We start from the raw sequence: 25,644 nt of genomic DNA on the forward strand, positions 1-25,644 counted from the left end.
ACTCTTATACCATTCAAACAAGCAGGTCATCTGCGTGTTTTTGCATGTGTACTTGAAAAATGATATTCGGCGTTTCTTGCGATGTGTATAAACCAAGGGTCAATATAGCAAGAGACACAGATAATTTTCACTTTTAAAAATTCTTTAAACACGTGCTGTGTTTTATTGTGAATTCTGCGACTCCCGACACATAATTTTTCACTTTCATAATTGTTTAAACACGTGGCCTGTTTTATTTTGAATTTCGCGCCATATTTTACCTCAGAGATGGCAGTAGCTACGTCCTCTCTGACTACTCAATAAGTTTGACGTCATAGATTAGATTCGGTTTCACTAATCTTTTGGTGACTCTCACGGTCGGTGTGCAAGAGTTTCAGTAAGTTTAATTAATTTGAAGTCAGTTTAATTGTAATTTTACTATACAAAAAATATTGTTTGCAAAGTTGCAAAATGCTATCAAGCGCGAATATCATCCAACAACGTAATTTGTTGAAGGTAGGGATGTTGTTAGTTTTTTATTGACTAAGCCTTGGTTGGTTATCCTAGTTTCTAAGTAGTAAGTGCATATGATTAAAATTATGTAATGTAATTAGGGTATATTCGCTGCAGCGGCACGGTACAATAGCACTCTTGTAATTGCCGAGCATAACAATGGAAAACTCGTGCCTTTAACTTTGAATACAATCACAGCAGCCAAGAAACTAGGGGAAGTCACATGTTTAATTGCAGGGAGTAAATTGGGCTCTGTATGTTAATTAATTAATATCCATATCCTATTAATTTGATACAGTTTGGGAGGGTTTATCTCATACTTTCAATTGATATTAGGCTGTAGAAGAACTAAGCAAAGCCGAGGGTGTCAAAAAGATTTTAATTGCGGAAAATGAGGCTTTTGTTGGTCTTTTACCGGAAAATCTAACGCCACTCATTTTATCGACTCAAAAACAATTTAACTTCAGTCACATCTTAGCTGGTGCTGATGCCTTTGGCAAGGTAATATTTGATAGTTCATGTAAATTGTAGGAAAATACTTGAGTTCTAATATTTGGTATAGAATCTATTGCCAAGAATCGCGGCAAAATTAGACGTATCACCCATTTCTGATGTCATAGACATAAAAAGTGCGGATACTTTTGTTAGAACAATTTACGCGGGAAATGCTATTCAAACCTTGAAAGCCCTTGATGCAGTTAAAGTTTTAACTATCCGTGGAACTTGCTTTGAAGCTTGCGGCACCACTTCTGGAAGTGTTGCACCCACTGAAAATGGTAACGCACACTTGCCCTGGGAAAACTTTCAATCAATACCCTGATTCAGTGTCAATATTTAGCGCCATCTGTGGATGTATCATCTGACCAAGCAAAATGGATTGGTCAAGAATTAACCAAAAGTGAAAGACCGGAATTAACTAGTGCCAAGAAAGTTGTTTCTGGTGGAAGAGGTTTAAAAAACGGAGAAAATTTCAAACTACTTTACGCTCTTGCTGACAAAATTGGAGCTGCGGTGGGAGCTTCTCGTGCCGCTGTTGATGCGGGATTTGTTCCTAATGATATGCAAGTTGGACAAACTGGAAAAATTGTAGCACCTGTATGCATTTTCATTATTTGAAGTATTAATTGGTTTGTTTAATAACTTCTTAATTACTCGCGTCTAGGAATTATACATTGCAGTTGGTATATCAGGTGCTATACAACATTTAGCGGGAATGAAAGATTCCAAAACTATAGTAGCAATTAATAAAGATGAAGAAGCACCCATTTTTCAAGTTGCTGATGTCGGATTAGTAGCGGATTTATTCAAAGCTGTACCTGAAATGACTGAAAAAATTGATCAGTACAAATCATCATAAGTCAAAATGGAGAAATTGAAATTGAAATTGAAATTGAAATTGGGATTGATGCTTTCTGAGTTTTCATATTATTTAGATATCATATTATTATAAATAATTATTTCAAGATGATTTTTACGAACACAATTATAATTCCTTTGAAATTTTTTCTTTATGAGGTTATATTACGTAACCAAACAAATGTAACAATTATGAATGGTGGAATTTGTGTAATGTTCAATCAAAAATTATATTTTAATAATAAAAAATTTAAATTAACTGTGTCATGTCTTCTTTTTTGAGTCCTTAAGATATCAGTTTGTACTTATGTTGATAAGATAACTTTAAATAAATTGATGGTTTATTGATTTTGTTGGTACAGTACTTTTTATTTATCCCAATGCACTAGAAAATAACATAAGGGGTTGCATTGCGTCTATAACCATTCTGCACTGTTGCGCAATACGCCTGGTGTTATGAACTATTTCGTTTTACAAGAGGTTAAACTACAATAGCAAAAATACCTTTTAACTAAACCACTGCATGAATCAATTTGTATTGAAAACGCGCGTTTAATAATAGCTGTCATCTCAATTTTAAAGGGTTCCACTTGCGCACTCACAATTGTTGACAATTATTTTATTTAACATGAACTATAGGGACACAGCAGTACAGGAAGAAACCCCTCCTACTTAACGTCATACCCCTGCTCGACCAATCAGCTTTACTCCCCCACTAGCCTTCCACTTAATAAAATCCTCCACCATGTAGATGTAAAAGGGGGGGGAGCCTTCTTCAAGTCCAGCCTTTTTGCTGTTTCCCTATACAGGGAATGTTGATTGTAGACCAAACACCCGATAATTGTAATACCAATAGATCATTGTAATACCATAACATCTTGGCTATGATAGCGACCCCGCCATTGTAGGTTGGTTTCTCTGTAAGTATTTTATGAAATGATCTATTGGCACTGATATAAATAATGCGTATGGGAAAATTTAAATATCCTATCGATGGATTTTTTTGAATAATCGTGAATCGCTAATCATAAAAACACCTAAGGTTTTCTCCACCTCCATTGAACCTTTTGAGCCATATGCTCGAGGAACCGTTGCTAATTGCTCCCGGGGCTGAAAGAAAAGTGCTATATTTTTATTGCTTTGAACTCGTAAACAAAAACTATACTATTCAAGTAGAATATAAGTTGGAACTTGACGCTAAAGACCACCACTTTTACGTGAACAGTTTAAACATGATTTAAGTTGGTAAAACCAAAACGTACGTGATAGAAAAAGTAAAAATAAAAAATATTCACGAGCAATTTTACACCATCAGAGTACGTTTTTACGTAACCAAGCGGAACACCACAATATTTCGCAACGACAAATAATTAGTATTAAAACGGGGAAGGAAGAAACTTTATTTTTATTTAAATTTTGAAGTTACGCAAGTCGACGTAAGTTTGAGAAACCAGTTGTGTTTCCAGAGAAAGTTGTTGGCTCAGCTTTCCTATTCTTTGATCGACGGGAAAAGATACAAGCACCATTATAATTTTCTAAATTCTATCTTTATGTCAGGTTTTCCCTTATTTAAAATGTCAAAGTTCAGATTGCAAGCCTTTGGTTAGTACTGATCGATAAAATTTAAATAAAAGTATTAAAGTGAAACTCCTTTTTAACCCTTAGCTGTACAAACATATTTTCTCCTATTGACTATTCGATCGACAACAGTTATAATCCTTGCTAAGTTCACTCGAAATCCCTTCAAACATTAACAAACAACACTTTGGTACATATAATAAAACCCGGACCTATAGCTGTAAAATTGACCGTAATATATTTTCATCCATCTTTATTTGAAGTGATTCAAATGAGGGTAACCAAGTATCGTGGGCTATTAGGATAATTTAACTTAAATGACCTTATGGGAGTTTCTTGGTTTGTTTTGCCCGCAATATTGGTTTTATATGAGTAATATACCCGGAAAAAAATAATACAGGCACATCACGGTTGCTCGATTGCAAATAGCTTAGCACCTCGCCTAGTTTTAACCATTATGTTCACTTAAATACGGAAGTAAACCGCTAGATAAATTCTATTATACTCTTCGGACATTACACCAGAGATGTTATTTATCACAATAAAGACGGGTTAACACGCTTCACGCTCTCCAAGAGCGCAAGAGTGAGCAACGCTGTAGACTTTTAAAGGTATAGTCTCCCTAAACCAGTTGCTGGGCCAGAGACGTCTCGAGGAAAAAATAAGCTCTGGTTCACCTATAATAATATGAAGGGATGTCCACACTAAGCCTGCAGCATATTTACATGTGGGTGCATTTACAATGCACAGAGGGATGGTGGCTAGCTCTTATGCAACAGCTATAACCGACAGCGCCCTATACCTTGCCTATACTAACTATTGCCGTTAACCTCTGCAAGTTTTGATGGAAACGGGAAAAAGGGTAAGACCGTTTACGAAACATGTGGTAAGAGACCTTGATTCTAAAATATTTAGTATCGCTGGGCAAGTTGCAATATTATCGGTAACTCCCTTAAAACGTTTCAGTTTCTTCTTAACGTTTAAATATGAAGAGTTCTGACGTGAAGTGTCAGTTTGTTTATATTCTGAACCCCGTGCCACTGGAGTTCCAAAAATGATTTTTTTTCATTAAAACTTCAGTACATCGAGCCCTGGTTCACGTATGCTCAAATACTTTCTCTCTTGGCTTTGAAAAGTTCTAATAACACTGGGGAATGCTTTCTATTTGATTGAGTTTTTAAAATTCATCCATTAATAATTATCTTGAGATTCGTGAAGTACTAGGCCTAGAAAAGAAGTCTGTAAAATTTCGTGATGCTATGCCTTTAATCTTTAATATGATAAAAATCGTATTAATCTTTCCTTCTTCGTTGCCATATATCAAACGGTCTGTAAAGTGTACATACATCTCATTGACCGGCGCAAATTATACGTAGAGATAATAAAATATTTTATCAAAGAGTTTCGGGAACTAACAGTTAAAAGGGCCGTGTGGGACAACGACGGTCTTCCTTGTGCAGCTGGTGGGTAAGAAATGGGAGGGACTTGGATGCATCTTTTTTTTATTAGAGGTTAATAAACAATGAGGTAAAATTTACTTAGCAGTGGAAGTGAAAAGATCCCGGGGAAACGCCCACTCTTTGAACTCGACTATATACTTTGGCTTCCGAAATTGACAGCTGAAACGCAGCAACTGTCGCGCGCCTGAGGCTACCCGGTTGTTGCAATTTGGATATATTTAAAAACGTGCTGTAAAATTGGGGCCCACCCAAGCGCCATGACCTTTTAGAAAAGAAGTTTTACTACTTATTAAAATATTTTAACATGTTTTAAGAAATTAAGGAATCCATTGAAAGTAATTGGTTTACCGAAAATGTTGCTAATTTTAAACCTGAAGAATGGATCCATTTTTAAGGTAGTGAAAAGGTTACGACACAGTTTTGGGGCTCAGTACAATGCGAATGCATTCACTTTGAATATGATAACTTTCACAGAATCAGTTGATCTAAATATCAGGGAGGTTTCTTATATTACTTCTGAGTAATTAGCGGAAAAAATCATTGAATATATTTTTCTAAACAATGTTTCTTGGTGGCCCCACTCTGCCACTTTGTCTTTTAGGCTGAACACAAGTTCAAAATCAATTTAAATTGTACAAACGAGACTTTATCAAAAAGCCCGCTGAAGAATCGGCCATGCCTAGCTGTTCAAGTACTATAACCAATATGTTATCCCTGTAGCTTATTTCCTAATTAATTGTATCTTGATAAGGTTTCCATTTCATCGATAAGTAATCTATCGGATATTTCAAAATTGGACCGACTAAACCAATACCCGACAGTATTATAGGTTTTACGGTGCTGTTTGTGTTCTACTTACACGTGTTTCTATTAAATGGGGTTTATTAGAATTCCTGTGGGGTATCGAGGCTATAATTGACCCTAAAAGGATTCAAACTATTGTTCGTTTATCCATTTCGTGAGCGATGTATAATTCAGATTCGACAAACAGGAAAAAAAAGGGAAGAAATATGCTGGATAATCGCCCCGAGTCTTTATGAACGTTTGAAGTATATTTAACACCCTTAATTTCTTTAATGATATATTATCAATTAAACGCTGGTTCTTGTGTCATTATCTTTGGTTTAAAATTTCATTCGTTAAAGGAGGACTTAATCTCTGTAAATATTGCATATCCAAGAAATTTTAAGTCTAAAAAACATTTATTTTTGAAGTTTGATAAATTAAACAATGGGATTTTTACGCTTTTAATCACAAAATTAAGCATAAACGGTATTAATTGCTAATGAAGATTAACGAACCCTTAATCAAAAGATAAAGACTCAGAACGAATTATACTTTTACCGATTTGGTAGTTTTAAAGAATATAATTCAAATTAAATATAATTGTTGATTCTTAATTATATGCTTCATATATTATGTATGCAAAATAAATTATACAATTCTTACATTATACATACTGAAAAGCTATTTTATAATCTCACATTCCGTTGCCAAGAACTAAAAGTCAAAGGTTATTTCAGCAGCGTTCTGGGAGTATCTTTCAAGAGCTGAATATACGAAAGCAAAGCCTGTACTATTTCTCTGGCTTCTGTTGTCACTTTCCATGCTTCTAAAGCTTATAATGTGCTAAATAATTTATGCATAATTAATATGATTATGATTAGGCGTCTTTTTTGCAAACTTATGACCCATATCCTATTTAAACAATAAGACTAAACTAATTTAACAATAATATTATCCCTTAAAACAATCACCTGCACGAAATGTGAGATTCCGCTTTTGCGAGTCAGGTAAAATTAATTGCGTATCAAAATCAATTGTCTTTGTTGTTACTGACATTCCAATAACAAACAAATGCAAATTCAATTATCTTTGAAATAAAACCAGTTCTAATTTATCGAATAATTTTGCAAAAAACACGCAGCATTCTGAGTTCAATGGCGCATAGAGAACGCTTTCGGATGTATGCTATTCTCTAGAAAAAATTTTGTTTTTATTATAAAAATAAGCTTACATTTCCAAGTAAAGAGAAGAGAGAAATTTTAATGAAAAAATAGCTGGAATACAATTCGATGATGTATTACCCGGAGCTAATACATGTATATATATATATAGTGATGGAGAAGTACATGGGATTATCTCTTTCTCTATGTGCGTTTTCGGGGTCCGCGAAGCGACGTTCTCTCCGTAGCTTTCGCCCGTTGAAGGCCGACTTACGTCATTGCCCAGGCTCTTCACACCACCCTCCCATCCGAGTCCTGATGATAGAGGCTGAAGGGGGATCGAAAATTCCAGCTAGAAAAGGACTAGCTAAGCTCTATCAGGGTTATTAGAGTTATTATGGTTGCAAACACGTACTACACCCATAACTGAACGTGTTAAGTTTTCTCGCAAACCTTAGAACTAATATTCTAGGAGAGTTCATACCATTTACACAAGGAGGCCAGACTCCTTGGTGGAGTCAAAAGCCACGCCTCCTTATGTAAATGGTATGAATCCTCCTAGTCTGTAAACTATGTATCAGTCATTTGCTCCTTTTCCTGAAGGTTGAAATTTGCGTATGAAATCCTAAGTAAGATGACTCCCATGAAAGATGAAGCAAGTTAAAGCCATTGTTAAAAGTATGGCTAACGTATGGCTTCTCAACCATCTATCCAAGAACCGTAGCTTTAGTGGTAAAAATGGGAAAAAAGAATCTGTATAGCTGGGCGGCAAGGAAGTCGAGTCGAAGGTAGGATGGTAGGATGCTGACGAGTTTTAGGTTGTACCGGTTATGTGGGTCTCGTTCATTCGCTCTCCTAACGTTCGGTTCGGTTACCACACGCTCGACGAACCCGGCGGAGCAGCTGTGTTGCGTTGTTAGTTAGAAACGTAACGTTCCTTTCCGAGTTTCATTTTAAAAATAGCGAGGAACGAAGGCGTGTGTGGTGTGTTTGCCCGCTATCCTAGGTGCTAGTCATGTTTTTGCGTTGAACTCTTTAGTTTGAACTCGGTCAACTTTAGTCTCTGGACATCCCCGGAAATCTTCGACCCCGTATCGAGTTGAAAGTAGGATAAAAACTGCCCATAACGCGGGGGAGGTGACGGAGAAAGGATTCATCCAAAAACGGGAAGGAAGCCTTAGTCGTACAGGACGACAATTTAGGTCTGTATGTTTGTATATGTTGCGTTAAATTTGTGTGTGTATATATGTATTCATACGAAGGTAAAGGAGTCAGATTGTATAGTAAGCAATTTCAGGTGTAGTTGTAAATTACATTTAGGCTTAGCGCTCGCGCGCTTTTGATATGTTTTTTTACGTGATCGTGAATATTATGGATTTTAATTGAATCAATAGAGTAAGCCCACGATGGAAATATCGATGTTTTTCATCGAGTTGAGTCACTCTGAATTTTTAGATTATCTTTAAGAAGGCGTTAACTGAAATCAGATTTGCAATATCTGGCGAAAATATTCTATCCTATTGTCTCCCAAATTTGATTAGATTCCTCTGTGAGATTTCAGGATTTTCAGATTGAAAATGTAGCGTTGTTAAAAGGTATGCCTGTTTTGCACGCGTTTTTTTGTTGTTGGTACAGCACTACATGCCTTCTTCCATCACGGTGCATTTTTACGCTGAAACGTTTAGGTGCCCTGTTTTTCTGTGGGAATGACTTAAAAGGCGGCGGTGTTCATGCCCCTGATTTACCAATTTTGATTAAATTTGTTTTCGAACCATTGTGCCAAAAATATCTTTGATATTAACTAACTGGTTCAAGGAGAAAGCTCTCGCTTGGCAACAATTCCATTTAGAGTCAAACCAATCGTTTAAAAGAATTAAAGTTATTTAAAACCTGGAATAAGGTGTACGTGAATAGTATTTTTCACTCGAATGGGTTGTTTTTCTTCGTATATAGTAGTAAAAATATTTCACGCTGTTGTTGAAAAATGAAATACTGTTTTCTAGAATCAAAAGACCCACGTCTTTTATGTTGTGCTTAAGAACTTGGGGAAAAGAGTGGGAGGGTTGAAGTAAAGGGGGGGGTTTCTTCGTCCTTCTGTACCAGTCGGTTCCTATCTCCAAAATCGTTACGATGGGGTGGAACGTCAAAAAAGGGGGTGCTATAGCTGAGATACCCGCGATTCAACTTTAGGTTGGTGTTCTTACTTTTAGGTATATTGCTCAGCATCTTTCAAGTTAGAAATATCCAGACACCACCCTGCAGTGTATAGATAGACTAAACTGTTCAGACTTGAGGTATACCGACAAAACAAGTTGTTGATATATAGGTACTTAAGTTCAAATAATCCCGGATGAGTTTTGTGGAAAGTGTGCTTCAAACTAATTACTTTTGAAGGTAAAATTTTTATTGATATAAAAATTTAAAGGTAAATACGAGAAGGACATTTTTAAGGTTCGTGGTAACCATTTGTAAGTGTACTTTAACCTTAGCCTGCAACAACTCATTAGTCATGGTTTAGAAATATTTGGTCCATGATTTGGAGGAATTTATATCGTGCCTGAAAAACAGAAACTAAATAATGCAATGTAACCTCAGTTTCCAAAATTTAACACTTTCTAAAAAATGTTTTTGACAGCACTGGGAATCTAGGGTATATGTTTCATCACCTCGTGATTTAGTCATGTTTAAGAAATACGTTGTCCTAGCCCTCCTTTGTAGGAATTATAAAGTTACACCCTAAAAACAAGATATAAAAATATTGCACGCTATTATTTGCTCAAATATAAATAACTTTTAGTGTATAATATATTTCGTTAGGGTTTAGAGTTATTTTTAAAACAATTTATGAATTTAAGACTTTTGCGTGTCCAGACACACTTAAATATTTCATTAGACGGACGGTATTATCAACTAGAAATTTTAATTTCATATTTTTTAAAATGCCCCATCATCATCATATGACGCGAATTTCCAGTTTCTTTTTTTTTTCTGCTTGTCTAGAGAGCTTAGTCGCTTAATGAAAATTGACCATGGGCAGTCTGCCGGTAAGCCAGTTTTTTCTGGTTTTAACTTTTCATTTTCTTTTTTATTATTTTTTTTTCAACCCTCCCTAAAGAAATTAATTTTATTCAAATCATGTTACTTAACTCCGCGAGTCGGCTATTGCGTCTGTGTTGAGGAAAAATTCAGGAATTTTATTTTTATTTATTTATTTTTTTCTTTCTCTATATAGCTGGTAACTTTAAATGGTGTAGATGATTATTCTATTGTACTGGTTTATAATTTTTATTAAATACACCTACATTTTAACTTAGTATGTTTTTATACAATGACGACGCACGTTTTTTCCCCAAATAGGTTTAACAGTTAAGCCTAGTATTTAATTTCCTTTTAAATCGCGACACGAACCCGGAATGTAAACGTTATCGTTTAAACAAACAACAAGTGGGCGTGTCGAAAATTAGCTACATTCATCTTTAAAGCGAGACCGAATTTTTTAAATCCCAGGTAGGGTTATTTAATTTTGAATCATACGTGACATATAATTTGTCATTTAAATTTCCGCCATTTTGCGCCTTTTATGTAGAGTGACGAATATATACTGATATAGTACATAAATCCTTATTTAGAATTTTCTTCCCCCCCCAGGACGTAATGTAATTTTCAATAGCCCCTGTAGAAGTGTTCCAACCACCGAGCAGCGGTGTTCAGGGAAAAGATGAACGCGTAGGGGCTACAATCAGAATTTGAAAAAAATTAGAAGTGAAAGTAGTCAATAAAACGGACGTGAAAAGGGTTATCACTTTTAACCTGTAAGCACTCATTCGGTTAAGCCTAACTTAAATAATTGGTGTACAGGGAATCTGGGAGTAATTAGGTTTTAATTCGACGTGACCATGTTATGGAAATAATTTGATTGTAGGTTTTCATGGTTAATTAACTCATTTAATTGGCTGTTCATAAGAAGTTACTTTATTCAAACATCGAGCATTTTTAACAAAAATAAAACAAATAATAATAGAGGTGACACGGGAATCCTTATTTAACCTCTTGCTAGGATAATTATAATTTCTCGGTGTAACTACAATGCAAACGGTTCTCAATTAGGGCTTATTTTCAGTTTAAGGTTGAAGTATTTTTAACGCTTCTCATTTCCTTCCTCAGCAATGAAAATTGTTTCTTTAATTATAATTAATTTACGAGCTAAAAATTCGGAAACTGGTGTCGTAATCAACCATTTAATACTTCTGAATAGACGTCCCACATAATATGAATAAAACTCTAAACTCACTGAACCATTTAATTCATTATGATAAAATGCAAATTAGAAAATACGAATATGAATAAAATTATTTCATATAATTATAATCATTTCGTCACCATGATTATGCTTAATTATTTCTCATTGTTAATTATAAATCTTTGGCACCGAAATTGAAGTTTTTTTTGTAAGTCACTTTTATAGCTGCATAACCTCGACCTCTATTTGAATAGCATAGGAATTAAAGAAACCCAGATTGGTTAAAACTGTGGTTTGAGGTTTTCATGGGAAGGAGTATACACGCCATGTGGATATATTATTTTTTTTTATGTATTTTCGAACTCTGTGGGAAAGGAGAGAAGGGAGGATTAGTTTCTTTTTTAATATTTGACAACGCTTCCTGGCTCGCTAAGGGTCGTTGGCCCACTTAAATACTTTTTTTGGTGATTAACAAGATGGCACGATTTCATTTCATCTCGTGGTGGTAGAACGTAGTTGTGTTGGGATTATGCGTATTCGAAAATATCTTCCAAAAGTTATCCTCGGATTTGTTGAGAAAACTTTCTTAGAATATAAAGGATATTAAACTTCCTTTCGCTGTATTTTGGGTAAGATGTGTTTTGATTTATTTCACGCCTTGTTACCTAGAAAGCGTACGTAACGTGTATTGTATAACAGCGATAAAAATCGAGAGCTTTTATTAGATTTTTTTAGTACTGTACGATACTTGAACTCAAAATTTATTGGTACGATATTTCGGTTTGGGTCAAAGTCCATTTTATACAGATGTTTTGTTTACATATTTTCAATCTTGGAATTTGTTTGTCACTGGGTTAAAAACTTACGTTTGTAACAACTAGGCATATATAACTATAAAACCAAATGCCGAAATCAACTTAGCAAAGTAGATCTCTTATATAAAACATTCAGTAATGACCCGTCATGGCCCGTATTTCGTTACCAGATATAAAATCTACCAGTTTTTTTGATGTAACTCGAGTAGAGACCCTTTAATGAATTGAATGAATCTGGATTCTGAAGAGGCCAAAAGTTGGTCAAAGCTTTTACGCAATTAGTTGCGTAACTAGTTTGTGAATAGCTCTTAAACCCGAAAAACTCATTCGAAAACACTCGTGGTAAACAAACAAACATTTACTTAATTTCGTTATTACGAAATGTTTTTAGTGTTAATTAATAGCTGTGTTTTAAGAGAAGTTTGTGAACGGTTTTATGTCTTTCAAATTGATCAGGAACACAGTGGGTGTATATTTTGAAGCATTCAGAAATTACGCAACACGTAGAAAGCGGAAAACCAATATTGAAGTCACATTGGGAATCTTTATGGTGCCGCGATTATGCTTGGTAACAAAGGAATTTAGTCTTTTTTATTTGGTTAATTGCAATTAGCTAGGTCTAATTACGTTTGTAGAAATTGGGGAGCGAGTCTGTGAAACATTCCAAATGTTTTTATAAATCAAAAGAGAATTAGGCTTAACTACGGATTAAGTTTGCCTTAATTGCGTATGATCTAAGCACTCGGTCATCTTTCAAGCCCAGAATGCTCTTCCGCTACGATCAGTCATAATAGAATTAGATTATAAAGACAAGCAGGGCGAAAAGAAATGACAATGGGTTTTGATTATACACTGTTTCGAGGAATTTAATTTATTTTAACTTAATTTAATGTCATTTGTGGGTTTAGGTATGTTATTTTTACATTGTATAGCGTTCTTATTGTTTCAAATTATAATTTGAAGTGAAAGTAGTTCATCGAAGCGAACCACCACCCTTTGCTCGCGTCAAGGAAAGATAACCCCACATGATCCTCACTTTATTTTTCGGCGCCGACTTTTTCCCCGCTCTTTTTATCCCTAATTACCCAGAAGGCGGGTTCCCCCCATTTCTGTTTGTTATTTGATTCCAGGAATCTTAATGACGGGTCAATCTTTTGACCCACGAATTCTCCTCTTTAATTATGCTCTCAAGATTTTTTTCTTTCCTTTTCTCCTTTTTGGGAAAATAGCTGTTTTTTTTTTCATAAATCAACTGCGTGCCCTGGAGGCCCATTTTTTGGCAACTTTCGTTTCAAATACGGAAAACGATTGCTTGCCTTCTTATTCTTTATAATTAAGTTTTATTTTTCTCAAGAACATGAAGTTGAGCTAAATGCGGATCTTGAAATCACGCGAAATTTCTCGCCAAGGAGTCTTAGGAACCTTGGGGTTTATTCATTTTTCCGCTTTTTACCCTCCTCTTTTTTTTTGTTTTATCTAATTTTAGGCCTAGAGAAAAATTACCCATGTTTGTAGTAATGAAGGATTGAATAGTTAGAAATTTTGAAATAGTTACGAAACTGTAAACTGCCTCTAAAAAATATTACAGTATTTTAACGACCAGGAAATTGTCGAAAGCATGATGCTAAACCCAAAAGCCCTTGTACATACAAGTCACTCGTGGATATTCTGCATTTTTAAGCTGGGAAAATAATTGATGGACTTGTGGTAGCGAAAACCTTTAGTGTTGTTTAAATCATTGCGTGTCACACTCTCTTTAATCTTCAAAACATTCCATTAGGGATGATTTTCTTGTGGGGTGTGTTATGGGAAATTATTTTAAAAGATGCGAATCTCCGTGGGATCCCCGGAACGGAAACGTTTTTAGACCAGTTGATTTTTGTTGTGACTTCTTGTCCCATGATGAATGTTTATCTTTTATAAGTTTGTCTACTGGGCTTAATAATATACGAGCTTGTTTTTACTTTGTTCTCTGGTTCTGCACCGAATATTTCGTACAAAAATGTTCATTACGAAAGTCATTAGGGCGTACCATGGTCGGTGTCATTCCCTTTGGTTTTTGTCGCTCAATCGTTCTTTAACGATAGTTTTTGAAGAAAAACTATTTAGCAAGGCCAACCATTTCTTTGTTACGTATGATATTTGAATTGTTTGAAAGAGAACTAAATTTTCCAAATCAGAACCATAGTTGAACTTTTGCATGACGTAGGCTAGACCCACTTTATCTTTATAGACCTGTAAATTGTCCTTTTGTAGAAATCAAAATGGTCGCTGAGTAAGAACATAAGTTTATAAGATATGTTCCATAAGTAGGACACTACCAATACTTCGTAATGCTAGAGACTTACTGAGAGCTAGTTCGAGAACGACAAGCGATAATTGCATGACTACATTCGGTTAATCTTGCAGTCCATCTTCCTATTTAGAGAGCGCTCACCAGGCGTCGCTTAAAGAGAATCTTTGACGTTTCACCTACGTCACTTCAAGACAAGCTCTCAATAACCAGTGACAAACTTACGGAACATATTTATGAACTTATGATAAGAATCGTACTAGAATGGGAGTTTAAAGTTCACCCTAATTAAACTTATGTAAAACCTGAACTGTAAAAATACCTTTTGAAATAATTAACCTAGTAAATTAGATGCAATTAAATATCGTTTAAATGCAATTAATTCTAAATATTTTAATGATATTACTTCCTTCGCATAGCGGTTTTTGTATACAGTAGTTCTTGTATCTTTTTAGAAAGATCAAGTTCTAACCCATCCGGAAATTTTTAAATTATAATAATGTTGATTTTATTATTTTGATTGAATCACGACTCGGAATTATCCTAGTTAAAATTCAAACCACGAAATATGGCCTCATAAAGCCAATTTTAATGTTAAGTATTTGCAACCATCTATAGAAAAAAGAAACCACCTTGCCCTACCACTTGTTCCAATACCATACTCACTTACATTCTCGGATTTAAACAATAAACACTTATCTATATGTATATCTAGAAAATATTTTAAGAAAAGTAGTTAACCATGAACTGAAAATTTTCAATTTTTCTTGGTTCGTTTCGTTGTGGGTGAAAACTTTTGAGAGAGAAGTCTCTCGAGTCTGGTTGCAATCATGGTTTCATTTTGAAGTGAAGAGAATAATTTTAGAGGTCTAGTTATACGCTCATAAACAGAGAGTCCCAGATTCTGAGTGATTACTAATGATTACTTTTAAGTATAATCATTACCAGTGGTTTAGTTTATTCTACCTGTAGAAGTGTATTAACTGAGGTAAGATTCACAACGTACAATCTCTCGCTCGATTCGCGAAAGTTTTCAATTGTTATTATTTTGACAGTTGAAGAACGTAGCTAGCAGGTCAAAAGAATGTACAGGTACAATGAATTAGTAGTTGAGCCATAATTTAATAGTAATTTTAAATATGATTTATTCAATCCCATCACCGATCAAAAATACAATCTGAATCTAAAACCGAATCTACTAATTCTAAATGCAACTTGCACATTTTAAACTGAATTCGAAACATCCTAAATGGAACCTAAACATTCTAATCTTGATCTTAACATTTTAAATGAAATTAACTCATTGTAAACAAGATTTAATCCACCCAAGACACGATTTAACCAATCTCATCGTGGTTAAAAATGATTTATTCACATGAAGGGTGCGTCGTTAAATAAGGAAGTGATCTGCCCCTCGCCCTAAGTTGAACACTCGTGCCGTACCTATACATAGTTTCCACTAGAAGGATTTTTTTGCCGTTCCCTCAGTGTTGCCAGGGGGTTGGTGAGTTGAGAGCTTGCGGAGACAAAGGCTAGCAGTTCAGTTTCACTCAGTACTTAACCAACTTGACTCACCTGACAACACTGCACTGAAGTTTAAGCTGAGAGAAGGGAGGAATTTTCTGTAGCCCCGTTTGAGAAAGCTTATCTATAGAACAGAACTGGTTTACTGCATACAATGTACTTCTGATGCAACTTAAATGTCTAACAATAGTTATCTGGGGACATTGCGAATCATTATACGCTTATTTGCCTAGCATTACCTATTTTTTCTAGAGTTACCAAGTAATACTAGATACATATTGTCGTTGGTAGTACGTTTTCCTCGAGTCGTAATTTTCAAATTTTTAGGTGCCGTACAGTCGGTAGGGTAATAAATTATGTTAAGAGAAGAAAATTACATTGCCGCATTTAGGTCATTACCTTTAGCCCAGAGCGTGGTGAAAACAAGTCTGCAAATTGTTATTTTTTTCATTATTATTTCGATTCGTACTTATAAGCCTTGTGAAATATATTTTTTCTTCTTCAAGTTCTTTAATTTTCGAAAGAGCTTCAAATTCTTTCGTTATCATATCGGGAACATTAAAACAGTGACACAAATACTTTGGAAGTGAGAACTTGAAATTTTCGTGCTATTTTAGAGTTAGGAATAATTTGTAATACATTCCAATACCCAATGAATATTATTATTACACGTAGTTTTAGCGTATAAACTCTAGTAGGAACTGCGAGTACCCTTAATTGATTTAGTGTTAGCTTTTTATTAATATTTATGTTTGTGTAAATCATGTTTCTTTGCCTCTAAGACGAACTTGAAAATTAGTTTTTTTTTTTTTGGAACTTTCAAGGTAAAACCTTTAAAAAAAAACATTCTTGGCACCTTGATAAGAGGAGAATTTCACCTCGAGCCGGAAGAGATATAAGAAACCTCTAACGAGGGGCCAGTTACTTAGCGTAATCGCTGTACACGACTCGGTTAGTGATTAGCCCCTCGACCTCTAATAAAGAATCGCTCTTCTGGTCTACCACATTGTGGTTTTCACCTATTGGCGTATGCGATAGCCCCTCAAACGTAAACAGTAATAGGTTAGATTATGTTATGTTAAAGTGAGGAAAGGAACCTTTCTGAATTAATTTCAAGGTTTCTTATTATTATTGCAAAATGCCATTTTTGGTTTGGAAAATTCAATGAGCCAAGACGGAATAAATAATCGAAATTATTCAAAAAACTCAACATTGTAATAACACCCACAACACAAACCCCTTGAAAAATATTTATTTTCAAGCCTCGTAAAATTTATTTAATGACCAAGTTTAAACAATCTAATCTCAAAGTTTCTGCTTGTACATTTCCGTCGTCGCGTAAACCTTGAGTAATCCGATATAGGCCATAATGCAGAAACCAAGACTTCCTGATCCACACGAATTTATATATTTATATCCGGCGGGCGAGCGTTATTTTCTTATCGTTTCTCTCTTTTTATATTTATTGCAGATTGAAAAAGCGGCAACCAAGTGACGTATATTCATGATAAGGCTAAAGACTTTCAATTATCCACCTGAAGCCAGGGTCCAAAGTTAATCAAGATATTTACGCTGGCTTCTGACGAGCGTCCAAAACGCTCCCACGTCGACCAGAGGAGGCCAGAGATTTCATCGCGGGGGTGACAGGATTATCCAAAATGATTCGACACGCCAACATTCTGAAATGGGCGCAAAACAACAAGAATGGATCCAAAGGATGTAAGAGGAAACTTTACGTACAAAATTCAGAAATATGTTTTTTTTCCTTCGCCGTTTTTGCCTCCATTTTGCGTTTATTTAATATGGCAAGATTTCTTAGGAATTAATATTGTTAGAGAGATTTGGAAATTTACTCCTAAAACCATTACGGAAATATTCATTTAAGGTTTAGGTTTGAAATAGTTTAGTTTTAGTTTAATAAATTATTTCTATTAACTTATCCGCCCATACCTTATCATTTGCGAGTCTTATTTAGGTTTCTTTGTCACGATAAGGTAGGTGTAGAAACTAAATAGAATAGCTAATTATAGCTTAGAGTCCGCCGCTGTAGCCTGTTAGAAGGTTCTGATGATTTCTAAACTGACCAAGGCGATTCATATTTGAAGGAAAATAGACTAAGATATACTGTGACGTCGTTACGTATATTTTTCTTGATACGTATGTCATTCTGTTTCGTATTTTCTAAGGACGTAAACAAAATTATTTCAATGAGAAAGTATGTGATGTTAGTGACACTTTAAATTGTTCTTTCCCTTCAAATATTTTTAACCAAAAGTTTGTTCAACGTGTGTTTGTTCTTGCGTTTTACCGACCGACCGATTCTGATGACGGTTAAATAAATACAGCTGAGCCATATTTAAACATTTAGCCATTTCATGTAAAGTTACTTTTAAAATATCTCCAGAATAAGTATATCTCGAACAAAGTGTTCTTTCGATTATTTCCATCAAAGTTTAAGCGATTGGCGGTATTTAAAAAGATTCTATCTCCACTCCACTGTTTTTTAAAAAGTTTTAAAAAAGGGAATAATGGCCGAAGCTTATAAGAAACCAGTTGGTATAGAAGGTCAAGGAACCCACCGTAAGCCATTTATTTTTTATTTATTCGTCAAAATTTTACTGCGTGAGTGATAAATAAATGCCAAATTGGTTTTATAAGTTAATAATATTCCCTGCAAAAATTTCGATGGTTCTGTATAAATTAGATTCGCTAATATTCCAAGTTGTGTATTTGATTTTGTTTATTTTTGTGGAATTTCTTCGATTTGATATTTATAATAAGGTGCAGGTTTTAATTCGTGTTTAATTATATATGATTGACGTTAGTTTCTGCCCTTTTATAGGTTTCAACGATGTGGTAGTAGTAAAGTATCAATTGAACCTTAGAGTACTGTCGAAGGCGTACATACCCGTCTAGTACTCGTATTTCATGCCATTCTTACGTGGACAAGTTAGCTTGTCTTTACACAAAAAATAATGAATAAAATAACTAATATTAGTTTAAATTGAAACCCCTTATGGAAGATAAAGTTTTATTATAATATATATTGAAGGTGATAGTTAAAATTATAATTCTGTAGTATTATTCACTATATTTTTATTCTACAGTATGAATAATTATAAATATAATTATGGAAGAATTTGATTTTTTATAATTATCTTCAAGGCTATTCTTTGTGTACAATTATTTTTCTGGTTTTTTAATTTTAGCCAGCAGAATGTGGATGCATCCTCCCGAAGCTCTCCAACAAGGACACGTAGCTTATTTGGTGAAATTTCTTGGCAATACAGAGGTAGAACAACCAAAAGGAATAGATATTGTAAAAGAAGGAATTAGAAAATTGAAAGTTAGTTTCCATAATTTTTAATACAATTTTTAATACAAATGTACAGTTTAGAAACATTATTATAAAGCGTAACATTTTAACTATGACAGTTTAGTCAACAATTGCGCCGATCTGAAGGGGCAAAAATGCCCAAAGTAGAACTGACCATATCAGTGGATGGAGTGGCCATTCAAGAACCAAAGACAAAAGTAAAAATATTTTTGAAAAACTGACTCGAAGGTCCAAAACTTTTGATATGAATAATTTTAACGATAATTATTCGTTTATTTTTACAGAGGATATTTCATCAATACCCTCTACATCGCATATCTTATTGCGCCGACGATAAGTCGGATAAAAAGTTTTTCAGCTTCATTGCAAAAGAAGCTGATTCGGATAAACACAGTTGTTTTGTATTCGTCAGTGATAAGTTGGTAAGGTGTCAAATTTTATTTGTTAATCTCTAAAGAGTGATTTGTGGTAATTAATTTTATTTACAGTCTGAAGAAATTACCCTTACTATTGGACAAGCCTTTGATTTAGCTTATAGAAGATTTCTCGAATCATCTGGTAGAGATTTGGAAATGAAGAAGCAAATGATTATCTTACAGAAAAAGGTTCAGGACCTCGAGAAGGAGAATTTAGAGCTGAGAAAGAGATTGTCAGATACTTTGAAATCTCGACCAAATGATAATGTAGACAGTCTGAATAAACAGAATCACGTAATTAACTTTATTTATATTTAAACGAAAGCAAACAATAATTATAATGATATGATTTTATTTTATTTTTTCAGAATAATTCATCATCGTCTTTCACTTTTGTTAAGGGAACAACAACGGCTATCGACAAATCTCTAATTACAATAAACAATGTGACTAGAACTCAGCCACCAATTCCTCCTAGGGTTGACTTGAACAATGGTGCCAGCCCAACATCTCCATCTCAGGAACTCTTCCAGTCAATTACTTTGACGCCAACAACCCAACCAACGGTTGGACGAAAATTAGAAAATTTGCTGTTGAATGATATCGACGACGAATTTGACCCTCGTAAGGAGTCACCTCCCATGCAACAAAGACATACCAATGGTCAAAATGGTCATTCTGAAACTAATGGAAATGGTAAGCAAGAGGACCTTCCTTTGGTCAAAAGAATATTTATGTAAATCTTCTTCTGTATAATTATTTTTCAGTGAAAGATTTGTTTGGTGCTGAGCCATTTAGTCCGCAGAACAATAATATCAACAAGCCCTCTGGAGAAGATCCATTTGGAATGGGTGATTTTAGCACAGCAGGCGATTTGGAAGTAGCGATAGGAGACATTGATAAAAAGCTTTCTGAAATGAGGGTAAGATTTGAAATATAATATTCCACCTAACTATAATTAATTAATTAATTTCAATTTAAATATAGGATGGATTTAGTCGAGGAATTTCTTTTGGAAATGATGATTTCTCCATAGAAGCGTTAGATCCTTTAGTGGCAAAGAACAATTAATGTTTTTTTTTTTTTAATATAATGAAATGGATTTGTGCTGGACCATGACATAACTCCCAAATCAATAACTTCGAACAAGTAATAATGTGAAAAATTATAATAACATAACTAATGTTAATATATGGTCAGACTTTTCCTCAACACGAAGCACATTTAACATTTCTTATTGGTTCTATACGTTGATTGGTACTTGACGAAATCAAAATATCTTTTTAAAAATACCATCAACGATTTATAGTCAATTAATTAAAAACAAAAAGAAAAGATTAATCTAATAGTTCAGATTTTAAATATTTCGTTAATATAACAATCTTAATGTACCAAAACTTGCAAAAACCTATCTACAATTAAGGATTTAAATATGCCAGTGGACTTCAGAAGGGAAAAACGAACAATTTTGAAAAGTACTCGATCTTTTCGTGAACAACAGACACAAAACCAAACAAAAAAAAACAAAATAATAGCCCAAGAAACACTTCTATATCTTCCCTCTTACATTGCGGTGGTAAATTTACAATTCGGATGAGGTACCGTTAGACTGGTTTTTCAATTTTTTTAGCCCAGCGACATTTTAAAGCAAAAATTGTCTTTCTACATATACAAATTTAATTAACATTGTATATTGTTAAAAAATAAAACCAACGGATCTCTACGATGTTTGAAAAAGGGGCTTTAGATGCAAAATTAATTAAGAGAATAAGGGAAAAAAGGAATTCGTCTACGCGATTACGATGCTTGAAATTTGATAAAAGAAATTAAGGTTCAGTCTATGCAAATTCTACAGTATAAAAGTCACAAGTGAATTTAATGACGTCACGAAAAGACAAACAAGTTTACAAAAAATACTTCGATGATAGACTCTCTTAAAAAATAAATCGTGTAAATCCGATAGTCAAGAACTAATTGAAATCTTACCTGTAGTTTAATTAGCCTTATTCCTGTTCAGCGCCACCTACCCATAGCGGTGACTTTGAGACTGACTGGCACTCTCGGGTCTTACCAAAAATGACGTCACCAGATTTTAGCGACATCTGATTGGCTTGCCGCTTACAGTAGTTCTCAAAGTCGCCGCTATGGGTAGATGGCGCTGATCAGGAATAAGGCTAATTAGTTAAGGAATTGTTAAATCTCTGGAAACTAAAATTTTTCAGAAACGAAATGAGACACGTTACTGATACTCCAAAACACGTTTGACGTAGTATCAGCCTCATTTCAACGTTGTTACGAAAAATTTGGATATATAACAGTTAACCCCATACATAAGTCGAATGTTGTTGGTATGACACATTAACGTTCGAACAATTTGGCACTACTCATATTATGGGTTGTCGACTCGTCGTATTACAAAAATATAATACGCCTTGCCTTTAATAATAATTATTTTATTTACGTAAATTAAACTCTACAAATGAACAGATTATAAATAATCACCAAAATTCTTAATTAATTAATTAATTAATTAACACTGGGGGAGACAATTTAAGTTAAAAAACTTACTCAATTATAATTATAAGTACTTAAGTTTTCATCAGTAGATTACAAATTACAATTTTTTCTTGAATTCGTAATTAATTTTCAAGATTTAAAATATTTTGTCAAGTTTTTTTGAATGATTCAGCGCCGCGTTTAATTTAATTTAACTTCTTTTTAATTAACCTTTAAAAATAAATAAATTGCAAAAATGTTGTTGTACAGATTTCAGAGATATACTATGTACATAAAATTTAGTTTACGAAAAAAAAAAAAAAAAAGTAATCATGTATTAGACGGTTCTATTTTTTAATGTATGAAATCGATTGAGCAGATTGATTGGTTCGCGCGGAAAAATTAAGGAAGGTGTACATAAATAGAACTAAAAAAAGGAAAACGAACTAAGTCTTTAAAATTAAAATTTTAATTAATCAACAATGGAAATATAATAAAACAGAAGGCGTAGCTAAGGTTCCTAATTCCTCCAAAAGTATTTGTTTTAAATGAACATTTTTGCACGGTTCAATCAATTCGTCATTGAACAATGTCCATCCTTCTTTCAGGGAATTGTTCTCTAATTTTTCCTTAAGCCAATTTGGCCAACAACAATCCTTCGTGCTGGTATCATCGTTCGATAATTTTTCTTTCCAGCGTCTGGTCATAGGTTGCGTAATGACTCGTTCTTCAAGGCATAATAATTTTTGATGCGCTTCGAACAAGTGCGGATTGATATTAATCAAACAAATGTAATGCCCCGAATGCATCGTGGTTCCAACGTGAACTATCACCGCGTATATTTGGTACACGTGTTCGTTACAAGGTTGGACGCATTTCGAGTGCGAACAAGATAAAGTTTCTTGGATGGGTAAAGAGTTTAAATTCTTCGAGTAGGTGCTGTAAAAAAAATTAAGAAGAGACTCCCGTCCCATCATTCCATAGGGGAAAATGGCAGGGCTCCCAGCGCTTAGTGCACAAAAAATAATAGGTATTATAGGTCTGAAACGCCTAAATTATAGGATATTTATAGGTCCAAAAATGATCAATTTATAGGTTCATAGGTTCAAACATATGTTATGTAAATTTTATAAGTTTAAAATTACGAATTTTTGGAGTTTTACAGGAAGTATATTATATTCGAGAGTAGACTAGAACTTTTAAACATATTTATAAAAATATAATCAATAGTTAATCAACTTTGGACAAGTCGTTAATAGTGTAACAACTAAATAATTTACCCTGAAATTTTTATAGTTAACTACCTTACATTTTTTTAATTATTTTAAATGTCAGGTACTTTAGAATTTGGACTAGTTCAGGGTTAATTTTAAGATTCAAATTCCCTGACTTTTTCAGATTTTGTCCGACTTTTATTACGATTTTCCCTGACATGTTTAGGCCCAATTGTCATTATAGAGAGCTTTCAGATGGGATAGGGAGCTAACAACTGGCTAGGGGGAAGAGATAGTCTGACGTCACGCAGCCCCTCTCTGGTTGGCATTTTTGCGCGTAGAATACTGTTTCCAACCCTGGTTAGGGGGGATGAAACTCCTGTAAGAGATAGAAGGGTGTGACGTTTCGGGGTCAGAATTGTTAGCTCCCTATAGTAGTACGTCACACCCTCCCAAGTCTTACGGCTGTTCTGGTAGCCATATTGGTTGGCCTCAGCTTCATTCCTGCTTTAAACCCACCAATATGGCAGCGTAAATTAAGTCACGAGACTAAGCTCCTCCTCCAACTGAAAGCTCTCTATTCCAAATAACTGAACAATTGCATTTAAATCGTCTTTTTGAATATTTAACTTAAAACATTCAACATTGCGGAGCGAGCGAAGCGAGCTCCTCGTTTTTTGTGTCTGGTCAAACGTGATCTCGCTAAAACTGCGTTTAAAACGTCACCTCAGAAAAATAATCAAAAATTTTGGATTGTTTTTGAACTTTCGTAGTGTTTTTTAACCAATATATCTAAAATATAGGTATTATAGGATAAATATACGAATTATAGGTTTTTATAGGACCATCTCGGAATTATAGGTATTTATAGGTATTATAGGTACTCTGGGAGCCCTGAAATGGAATAATAATGTTTTTACCTAAATGAAGCTGTTCCTATTTGATTGGGATGAAATATTAAAACTTGAGGGAAATTTTCAATTTCTATTTTCAGTTTGGCTTCAACATGATGCAAACACTCATCGCAAAAGTATTTATTCGAGTCTCTAAGTGAACTTTCTTGACAAACTAAGTCCAATAGAGATTTATTTGATAAACAAGCTTCATCGGTCTCGGTGCCGTTATTTTCTTCTACTTTAAAGGCCAAATCCCAGAAATCTTCCGTTTTGCTTTTAGAATTTTCACATTCGCAACAAATTAGATGAGTTTTTAATTGGCCATTTAAAAATTGGCTTCGAAAATCCGTTACATCTTGATTAATTTTTCGCTTCCCCCAACTTAAACCGTTTCCTTTCTTTCCCACAGACGCAAACTCCGGGACTCCTAACATTATTTTTAAGATCCAACTAAGGAATTCATGGGCGTCAAACTGTTGACCAAATTTGTAGTGAAAGCAATCGCCTCTAAAAGGTTAATGTTTTAAACGTAAGTCTCAAATTTGTGTGTTTCTTTAATAGCAGCGTAGTTTTACTCAAAGAGACTAAGGATTCGTCTAATCATAGCTGATAGCGAACTATTCTCATTTGACGTATCCTGTATCTTCATTTCCATGAAGAGCTACGAAAAGGTTAAATTCTAATACATAGTTTACGGACTAGGAGGATTGATACCATTTACAACAGGAGGCGAGGGTACTCGGAACTGCCATCTGCGCGCTAAGTAGCCTGGCCTCCTCGTTTACCTAGTATCATTCCTCCTAGCCTGAAAACTATAAATTTGAGCTTTGTAGAGTGCTGTCAGAAGCGCCCGTGTGACGTCACCCATGCTGTTTTCCCATAAAGAAAAAACGGTAACTGTCATGGCCGCCCATTGCTAAAGGCAGACTCGTGACGTTTAACCTTGGATCCGACGTCACAACTGACAGCACTCTGTTACTGTAAATGTGTAAGGCATCTCACCCTATGCAGTTGTTTTAAAATGGAGGGAATTTCCCCATTCTTCCACAATGAATTCTAATTTAAATATTGTGTCAAAAATGAAAATAGCTTTGGAATAAAGCTATCTATAACTAACCACATATGCCATTTGATGTAAACAAATTAGAAAACCGGGGGTAAACCTTAACACTTGAATAACGGAGTTGAAGAAACATGTACTTTCAATGTTTGGAAGTGAACATGAAGCTTTACGTAATAACGGACACCCATTAAATGGCTCCGTAATAACGGTGGGTGTTTCTTTGATAAGGTTTGTAATAAGATTAAACTCATCTTTTCTCTTGTCTCGGCAAACAGCTTCATCAAGGAGTTTTGGTCGTTTTCTTGAAAGTTTTCTGAACCTTGGTTGCCGTTCCTCTTCCATAACTAGTAAGTACGTTCGGATATTTTAAGATAATTATGAGACTGACAAAGTAATTACGACACGTAATTTAAATGTTGTTGCCGGAATCGTGCATTAACCGCACTTGAAAATTGCGCAGAATAGCAGACGACAGGAAGAAAACTGTAATAGCACCATCTAGAGAGAATATAATTCTT

The 25,644-nt window shown here is 34.5% G+C and overlaps 3 protein-coding genes across 5 annotated transcripts; 2 read left to right on the forward strand and 1 right to left on the reverse strand.

The window, feature by feature from the left end:
• The first annotated feature begins 318 nt into the window (after nt 1-318).
• On the forward strand, nt 319-2,107 carry wal (electron transfer flavoprotein subunit alpha wal). Its single transcript, XM_089859782.1, has 7 exons — nt 319-376; nt 444-495; nt 594-746; nt 829-993; nt 1,055-1,268; nt 1,331-1,587; nt 1,655-2,107. Exons 2-7 carry the CDS (start codon nt 451-453, stop codon nt 1,847-1,849), a joined length of 1,029 nt encoding a protein of 342 aa, XP_089715908.1. The 5' UTR covers nt 319-376; nt 444-450; the 3' UTR covers nt 1,850-2,107.
• A 5,521-nt stretch (nt 2,108-7,628) lies between these two features.
• Nucleotides 7,629-22,488, forward strand: ced-6 (PTB domain-containing adapter protein ced-6). 3 transcript variants are annotated; one of them, XM_089859799.1, is made up of 9 exons: nt 7,629-8,034; nt 17,176-17,423; nt 18,914-19,050; nt 19,140-19,238; nt 19,326-19,463; nt 19,530-19,751; nt 19,826-20,153; nt 20,225-20,379; nt 20,445-22,488. In XM_089859799.1, exons 2-9 carry the CDS (start codon nt 17,363-17,365, stop codon nt 20,526-20,528), a joined length of 1,224 nt encoding a protein of 407 aa, XP_089715925.1. In that variant the 5' UTR covers nt 7,629-8,034; nt 17,176-17,362; the 3' UTR covers nt 20,529-22,488. The 3 variants fall into 3 exon arrangements, with proteins under 3 accessions (XP_089715925.1, XP_089715926.1, XP_089715927.1); XM_089859800.1 differs by lacking the exon at nt 7,629-8,034 and adding an exon at nt 9,047-9,226; XM_089859801.1 differs by lacking the exons at nt 7,629-8,034; nt 17,176-17,423 and adding an exon at nt 18,156-18,284.
• On the reverse strand, nt 21,892-25,623 carry LOC149610082 (uncharacterized). Its single transcript, XM_089859798.1, has 5 exons — nt 25,181-25,623; nt 25,066-25,119; nt 24,639-24,724; nt 24,088-24,570; nt 21,892-22,892 (listed from the first exon to the last, which is right to left on the reverse strand). The coding sequence occupies exons 1-5, from the start codon at nt 25,466-25,468 to the stop codon at nt 22,430-22,432; spliced, it is 1,374 nt and encodes a 457-aa protein (XP_089715924.1). The 5' UTR covers nt 25,469-25,623; the 3' UTR covers nt 21,892-22,429.
• Nucleotides 25,624-25,644: the final 21 nt, after the last annotated feature.

The sequence above is a fragment of the Phalangium opilio genome, unplaced genomic scaffold, assembly GCF_054372755.1.
Source record: "Phalangium opilio isolate 3A_F unplaced genomic scaffold, DU_Popi_V2 ptg000344l_1, whole genome shotgun sequence".
Classification (NCBI taxonomy): Eukaryota; Metazoa; Arthropoda; class Arachnida; order Opiliones; family Phalangiidae; genus Phalangium; species Phalangium opilio.

Bases quoted from the DNA above. Each gene is read 5' to 3' on its own strand.
- wal (XM_089859782.1), top strand. From the start codon at position 451: ATGCTATCAAGCGCGAATATCATCCAACAACGTAATTTGTTGAAG. The intron at 747-828 runs GTATGTTAATTA...AATTGATATTAG, and splicing joins CAGGGAGTAAATTGGGCTCT to GCTGTAGAAGAACTAAGCAA. The intron at 1,588-1,654 runs GTATGCATTTTC...ACTCGCGTCTAG, and splicing joins CTGGAAAAATTGTAGCACCT to GAATTATACATTGCAGTTGG.
- ced-6 (XM_089859799.1), top strand. From the start codon at position 17,363: ATGATTCGACACGCCAACATTCTGAAATGGGCGCAAAACAACAAGAAT. The intron at 19,752-19,825 runs GTAATTAACTTT...TTATTTTTTCAG, and splicing joins GTCTGAATAAACAGAATCAC to AATAATTCATCATCGTCTTT. The intron at 20,380-20,444 runs GTAAGATTTGAA...ATTTAAATATAG, and splicing joins AAAAGCTTTCTGAAATGAGG to GATGGATTTAGTCGAGGAAT.
- LOC149610082 (XM_089859798.1), bottom strand. From the start codon at position 25,468: ATGGAAGAGGAACGGCAACCAAGGTTCAGAAAACTTTCAAGAAAACGA. The intron at 24,725-25,065 runs GTGAGATGCCTT...ACCTTTTCGTAG, and splicing joins TTTTAAAACAACTGCATAGG to CTCTTCATGGAAATGAAGAT. The intron at 22,893-24,087 runs GTAAAAACATTA...TTTTTTTTACAG, and splicing joins ATAGGAACAGCTTCATTTAG to CACCTACTCGAAGAATTTAA.